The sequence below is a fragment of the Apodemus sylvaticus genome, chromosome 3 (assembly GCF_947179515.1).
Source record: "Apodemus sylvaticus chromosome 3, mApoSyl1.1, whole genome shotgun sequence".
In the NCBI taxonomy this organism is placed as follows: domain Eukaryota; kingdom Metazoa; phylum Chordata; class Mammalia; order Rodentia; family Muridae; genus Apodemus; species Apodemus sylvaticus.
This window is the reverse complement of record NC_067474.1, coordinates 150,838,929-150,846,633: the sequence shown is the minus strand read 5'-3', so window position 1 is coordinate 150,846,633 and position 7,705 is coordinate 150,838,929. Positions and strand designations below refer to the sequence as shown.

Sequence of the window (7,705 nt, the reverse complement as noted above, 5' to 3'; positions counted from 1 at the left end):
AAATGTAATATTAGATTTCAGTATGTGATTCTTTTAGTAATTAACATACTGCATTTTGCATTATTTTTTGTTGCTTAATTAGCTTTTTTGAGTTGAAATTTCTATCCAGTTATCTAGTCTCTCAATACTCCCTCACTTAAGAATGAACATTCTAGTTTCTCCTTTCCTTTAACACATTGCTTCTGTGAATTCAGCTCTTTTAATCCAGACTGCTGTTTTATCTGCTAGTCTCTCTAATCCTCTAACCTGGCTGCTATTCTCTCTCCTCCCCTCTGTCTTGTAGAGAGGTCTGAAGAATGTGTTTGATGAGGCTATCCTAGCTGCCCTCGAGCCTCCGGAAACTCAACCCAAAAGGAAGTGCTGTATATTCTAAACGTTTTCTCCTTCCCCTCTTTGCTGCTGCTTCCTGTCCCACTACTGTAGAAAGATCATTTAAAACAAAGGAATAAAACCATCCTGTTTGAAAGCCTCTGCGTCTTCTTACTCAACACCTTAGAGCAAACTCTGTATTCATTTTTGATCATGAATGCAATTAGAATATTTTTTGTGATCAGTAGTCACGTTAGACTTGTTTAACTTTCTGCTGCTTGAGTTGCCTGATGCTCAGAGCTTTTGGTTTGAATTATTGCAAAAGGGAATGTGGTCTGGCATTAAGAATGATGTCTTGGAGAAAATAAGAGTTTTAACACTTCTAGATGTTAGTTCTAGATGGAGAAAGTATCACTAAACATCATTTTACTCTTACTGATTGTTAATTGTAATTGCATGACAAACTATGAAAAAGGTTGACTTGCTAGTAGAGTGTAACGGGGAAGGGAGGATTCTCATGGTTTTCCTGTGTGCAGTGAAACTTTTGTTCTTGCTTTGGCTGTTTGTGCTGTAGGTGGAGTGTTTGTCATTCTGGGATGGGGAAGGTATCCATGTATCTGCTTACTGCTTTATGAGTTCATTGTTACACAGTATCTCCTAATCCTAGCATCCATTTAACTATTGACTTAAGGTTTGCTGATATTAAAATGTAAAGCTACTGCCTTTATATTTTCCTGCTTTTGATTCTATTGTTGCGAGGGAAACATCCAGTTGTGGTTATCTTTACATTTTGAAATTAAAAATATACAATTGTTTGTATAAATGCCTGGCGAAGCTTTATTCTTATTGCAATAACTGGCTCTAACTTCATTCTTGTATCAGGTACTCACCTCTGCTTCCTTGAATCCTCTTGGCTTTGTCTAATTAGTGGGATAAAGGGAGTTCAAGGTGATTATATTTATAGCTGCCATCCCCCTCGCTGTTCACTCCCTGCCTTCCATACAACACAGATGCTGTCCAGTGTATTCTGTTTCACATGCTGCTGCTCCATTTGAATGCAGAACTGCTTCCTTTGTTCCCTGTGTAAAATGTTTCAGCTACACATTACACAACTCATCGAATGAGCAAATGACATGTGCTTGTTTGCTTCTTGTGATATACTGGTTTGCAAAAAGTATCTCAGAGGATCACTTATGAATCTGCTCATCTGTGCCAGCATTGCTGAATCTCTCCTGTACCCTGACAAGACAACTGAGTGAAGCAAAATTATTAGGTTGGGTTTCAGGGTTATTAGTGTTTCTTTGTTTGCCCATTGTCTTTGGGGTTTGACTGTTTTAAACATAAACTCCAGTTCTGTTGTGATACTGAAAATCAGATTGCCCATTTCTTCTTTCTACCCCTTTTCAGAAAGGCCTAAAGAATGTGTTTGATGAAGCAATATTGGCTGCCTTGGAGCCTCCAGAACCGAAGAAGAGCCGCAGGTGTGTGCTGCTATGAACGCATCTCCAGAGCCCTTTCTGCACAGCTGGTGTTGTCATCATACTAAAAGCAATGTTTTAAATCAAACTAAAGATTAAAAATTAAAATTCGTTTCTGCAATAATGACAAACGCCCTGCACCTACCCACATGCACTCATGTGAGACAAGGCCCATTAGTATGGCCCCTCCACCCTTTCAGTAATAGTTAATTTTGAATAATTATGTATTGTCAGAAAAGCATTGAGTGCTAGTTTTTGTTTTCCTTGTTTAAAAAAAAAACAAAATCCCCTCCAATGTTGTTGTTGTTGTTGTTTTTTTTTTTTCTTAAAGCAAGGCATGCTTGTAACAGACTAATTCAAATTGTCAAAGCTGCTCCCTGGCTCCATTTTGGAGAGTAATCTGGGGCATCTTAGTGTCTTCTGTTTTTTTGTTTTGTTTTTCCTCAACCCTTCTCTCCTTTTGGGGTGTGTATGGGGTTGTTTCTTAGACTTGTATTTTAAAATTGGTTAACCAGAGGACAGCCTGTTGGGGAGGAGGACAGATTATTTCCACATTCCACTCCCTAGGTCTAGTTTAGCAAATATGTCCCCACCTGGTGCTCTTAGGAAGGAGTATAGAAATGCCTCGTTTAATAACATACTCCTTCTTGAAAGTTGCCTTTTCTCTCCACCCTTAAGTGGATCCAGTCTTTGATGAAACTCATAAAGATGGGTGGAAGCTGTCTTGCCCCTCTTTCTAGGATGCACTCTACATGTGACTGTGACTTTCAAGGGTATTTGTTTGCCATTTGCTGATTTGGGGAGGGGGATAATTTCTAACTTCTTTCATTTATAAATGAAAAAAAGTATTGCACCTTTTGAAATACACCAAATGGATTGAGTTCCTAATTAAAAAAAGAAGTTCTTTTGCCCCTGTCAGTCATTTTCTTATGTGCTTAGCGTAGGTTTACAACTCACTGTAGTGTTCCTAGATTGAGCTGAAGACCTGGTCCATAGGGTTCTTTACGGATGGTGTTAGGAAGCACACCTTACTGATGATGGCCGGCTCCTCTCAGACGATGAGTTACAGGCCTGCTTCATTAAGAAGCGATGAGCATGTGGGGTGGGGAGCATGCTTCCAACCAACATGGGGACCAGTCAGGGCTGTCCCCTTTCTTCTTCCATGCCCATGAGGAACCTTTGAACAACTGGTCGAAGCTCTCTCAAGAAAAATGGCAAGAGCCTCATGATTCTTTATAAGTGTTAATAGAGACTTTATCAGATTATTTTGTTTGCAGGTTCCAGTTTTTAAAAATGTTTAGGTAATCTCCTTCCCCAATCCTGATCATGTGGATTCATTAGTGCCGAACCGATGCTTTCGTGTGTCTCAACTCTTTGTATATGAATTCTTTTCAGATGTATTAAACAAACAAAACCCTTCACAAGTGAGCCTGAAGGTTGTTATTTTCCTCCGTCTCTTACTTTTCAGGTATTTAGAAGTGAGGATATGACTCTTACATGACATCAACATCTAACAAATTTTGATATAAAATTTTAAAGTTTTATTTCTGTTTTCTGACAGTAAGCTTGAGTTGTTTACCTTCATATGTTTAGGTTTATGCCTTCTCTCCTAAAAGTGACAGCCGGCTCTGAAACTCCTCACCTTGTATGCTGAGTAGTAAGAGTAGTAAGTGCAGAAATGTTTGTAAAGCTCTCACCTCATGGAAGGCCACATTAGTATACTCCTATAGTACAGTGGGAAAGTAGACTACTTGCCCCAGCCTGCCTGCATTAAAAGTATAGCTTGTATAGTAAAATCTTAAAAATAGTTTTCTGGGCATCTAAAATGCAGGTGAGTTTGAGAACCACTGCTCCTAGGTTGTTCTCTTATATTACAATTTTTTTTTATTTTTTTATTTTTATATGTTTCATCAACCTTCATCTTGGTTGGCAAGAATGATGTATTTAACTTAATTGCATTATACTGATTGTATGAGAAGCTTAGAACATTAATCCAGTTCTGTGTAGTCTCAGTTCCCTGTAGGGATTCAAGTTTGGCATGACTGCATATTTTGTTAGAACTAAGCAGGCCTGGGTGGGAAGGGGCTTGAAAAGGCACATTGAAGCTTTATTAAGTTTTGTTACATCACTTTCTATTTTGTGAGTGTACGTATGATCATGCCATGGCACATGAATAGAGGTCAGAGAACAACCAATATGAGTCTCCTTTACCAGGTGGGTCGCAATGATTAAACTTAGGTCTTTAAGCTAGGTAGCAAGTGTCTTAACCAGTTGAGCTGACTTGCTGCCACCTTTGCATGTCTTAACCAGTGCAACATGCTTCTTTTTGACAGTTGTAGGAAGAGGTTACTGGATCTTGCCATTATATTTTGGAGAGAAGAGATTTATATCCCAACATATTAGTATAGTAGCTGTGAGTCCTTCATTATTGTTCTATGCCTGACTTAGAATGGTGCTCAGCCTAAATTTTGACTCTGAATGTAGTCATTGGATAGGCATATGATTTTAAAAGTGAATATAGAAAAACATGCATGCCATGTGATTGTGTCAGCAAATTTTTGAGACAGGGTCTTTCTATGTAGTCCCAGCTGGCTTGGAACTTGCTATATAGACCAGGCTGTCTTTGAATTCATAGAGATCACCTGCCTCTTCTTCTACTGGATGCTAATATTAAAGGCGTGCACCATCATTCCTGGCAGTGCTGGCAGATTTATATACATTAGAAGAACAAAGGTGATAGGTAATTGAAGTTAAATTAAAATACTTTTCATTTTGGCTTTTTCTTATTAGAAGACATGGGTAGCAAATAGATGGAGGTAATGTGGTTTTCTACTTAAATACTGTTTTCTTTGACTCAATATACGTCTTTATGGTTTTGGCTTGGTAATGAGTGCTACTGTTCTGTAGTGTGAGCGGGTTAAAGTCATGGCATGTTCAAACTTAAAGACAATTTAAATTGTGATTTTTATGGTGTGTGTGTGTGGGGGGGGGGGAGTATATGTATAGGAGTGCAGGATGAGTTGGTAGAGTGCTTGCTCACTATGCTTGAAGCCCCATTTTCTATCTCCAAGCGTAGGAGATAGAAGTAAGGAAGATGAGGTGTGTTCATGGTCATCTTCATCTGCCTGGATTGGTCTCTAAAACAAACTAACACCATGGTCCTGTTTAGGATTGAAAGTCAACAACAGTGGAGCATGCCTGTAATCTGAGCTCCCGGGAGTTAGAGGCAGGAGAATCAGACATTCACAGGCATCCTTGACTATATATGAAGTTTGAAGCAAGTCTCACCCATGCCCCCAGCACATTGTGAGCCCCTTCCCCCAAACAGACAGGTAAAAACCAAGATTGAAATTTGATCCTTGCTGTTCTTAGCTTTCCTCCTTAGATGGAAGTCTGTTATGTAACTGGGAAAGGTACCATCCTTCCTCTGTGACCTGTCAGGAATGACAATTCATCAGAATATGAGGATGAGGCAAGGGGCTTTCAGTCCCACTCCTGGTTTAGGTTTCCTTGTTCTCTGAAAGCTATTCCCTGTGCTTACCCAGCTTCAGAGCATAGGATGTAATTCCACAGAAATTCTGGATACCTCCATGAGTGTGTTTTCTTTCCACTGCTGCTTAAGGCATTGCTGTAGGTCTTTGCAAAGTGCCCCACTTCTTCAAAGCTGTAAACCGCACGAGCAGTCATTTACTATAATGTTTATCTTCTTGCTGTTAGATTGTTTGCATACACCTCCAGTTTCAGCTTGGGCTTTATATTTATTCCAGACCTAGATCTAGAGAGCAGTGGCGACCCATGAGTGGACTTCTCATGGGCTGTAGCATGTTGTGGGTAGGAGGAGGACACAATCAGAAATACATTTAAATTTTCTATTTCTGTTGTTTGGAGGATGCTAAAAAAGCTAAGCTAGCTCAAAATGCTATTCATTATCTCAACTGGTAAATTTAATAGTATATTCAAAAACTTTTTATGCAAACTGTATATAGTTGTGTACACCTTTAATTTCAGTACCCAGGAGGCAGATTTCTGTATGAAGCCAGCCTGGTCTATACAGACAGTTTCAGCACAGCCAGGGCTACATAGACTCTCCCTATAAAAAAAACAAAACAAAACAATACAACAAAACGCTTAATTCACTGTAGGACATAGCAGAGAATGAGTAGCTGCCTGCTAGTTTCTTTCCCTTAGAGTTTTGACAGCTGCCTCTTTGTGAATAACCTTGTGGACTCATCCTACTTTGAACTGCTCCTAATCCAGCCAAAGGCTTGCCTGTGTGCATACCACGATACATTTATTTCCCAGTGTTTAGAGGCTATGTCTCACAATGGAGAACCTGGAGTGCCAAGCAGTGTCTGTGTAAGTGGGCAGGGTAAAAGGTTTCCCTCGGGGTGCCTCATAGGTTGCTTTGTTCACTCTATTTGCTGTATGTGTGCCATAGTACCCATAGTCATCTGGAAGGCATGATTGGTATGTAGGCCATTTTCAACCCCCATAGGACTTGGAAGGACAGTGTAACTGCACTAGTAATCTTGTTTTTCTCTCTCCCCCACTCCCCCCTTCTTTCTCTTTCCTTTTTTGAAACAAGGTTTTCATTGTATAGCTCTGGCTGGCCTGGAACTTGCTTTGTAGACCAGGCTGACCTTAATGCATAGAATTCCTCCTGCTTCTGCCTCCCAACTGTTGGTATTAAAAGCACATCCAGTTTCTCATATTTTTATGTTTGGGTGTTTTGCTTTCATATGTCTGTGCACTGCATGCATGTAGTGTCTGGGGATGCGGGAAGAGGGTGTCAGATTCTCTGGGACTGGAGGAATGGGTAGTAGGAATTGAACCTGATCTGAACTACTGAGCCAAGCTCCACCTCTGCTGAGGTTGTTGATATTTGATGTCAGTTTAGGGAGGAGAGTTTAAAACAGGCTAAGGACAGCTAGGTGGACAAGCAGTTCCGTGGTCCTTCCACAGTCCTTGTATTTTGTATTCAAAGAACTGAGAGGAGTTCATGTAATCTGGTAATTGTGTGTGTGGTAAAGAAAATGAGGCAGTTCAGACATCTTTTCCTTACACAACTGTTTGACAGCTGGGCCCACATCTCTTGACTTTCCCTCCTCATTGTTTACCTTCAAGTTCTTGGCCCCAGGTTTGAGTAATAGGGCAACATCTCAGTCTCCTCAGTGCTGAGCACTGCTTTCCAGATCTTTTTCCTGGACTCTTCATACTGTCTCGCTGCCTTTGGGAAGTGTGGGCATTAAAGCCAGCTCTTGGCAGGATGGTCCCTGGCCACTCTATGCTCCCCATAGGAATCCCTGACCCTCAGGCACATAGCCTTTCTTTCGATGAGCTGCCCTTTGGAGGGAATGTCTCTGAGTTTGTGGTCTGTAAAGTATGCTATTGTTAGAGACTACTTTCACTGGAGTACACCATAAGAACTCTTGAGACAGTAGATAATTGCCTATTAAAAATAGATATGTTAGAGTCCTGTGTTGGAGGAAGACTGAATATATATTTCTAATAGGGGAAGTTTAAAATAATTGTGTAGACCGATGTGGCCAGGATGTAAGGAAAACCCTGCAGTAGATGTGTCATGGGTCCTCATTGGATTCTTTTTCTGAAGTAGAAAGGACAGGTTTTGAAGGTAAAGGTTACCAGTTAGAGTACAAATTAGAGGCATCCTGTCCAGCAGCATTTCCTGTGAGCTCTAGCCCCTGGCTACTATCTATATAGACAGGCCAACCTCCCTTGTATTAAAGCTGAAGTTCTAATCCTAATGAGCTGCCCTCTGGAGGGAATGTTTTGAGTTTCTGGCCTGTAAGGTAGCTCTCTGTGTGCTTATTGTTAGACTACTTTCACTAGAGTAAGTCAGTCTGATACCAGGAGGCTCAGTGTGTTAATCTAATCTTAGCCATGTAGCACCCCTACCC

General features: G+C 40.5%; 1 protein-coding gene across 2 annotated transcripts in view; it reads left to right on the top strand.

The window, feature by feature from the left end:
- Cdc42 (cell division cycle 42) overlaps positions 1–2,111 on the top strand; it is a 43,193-nt gene extending 41,082 nt beyond the window's left edge. The window contains exon 6 of one of the 2 annotated variants that reach the window (XM_052177802.1): positions 1,717–2,111. In XM_052177802.1, the coding sequence (XP_052033762.1) occupies positions 1,717–1,806 (90 nt within the window). In that variant the 3' untranslated portion in view covers positions 1,807–2,111. Of the gene's footprint in view, positions 1–283; positions 390–1,716 lie in introns of those variants that run through there. The other variant, XM_052177803.1, reaches the window with a different exon arrangement.
- Positions 2,112–7,705: the final 5,594 nt, after the last annotated feature.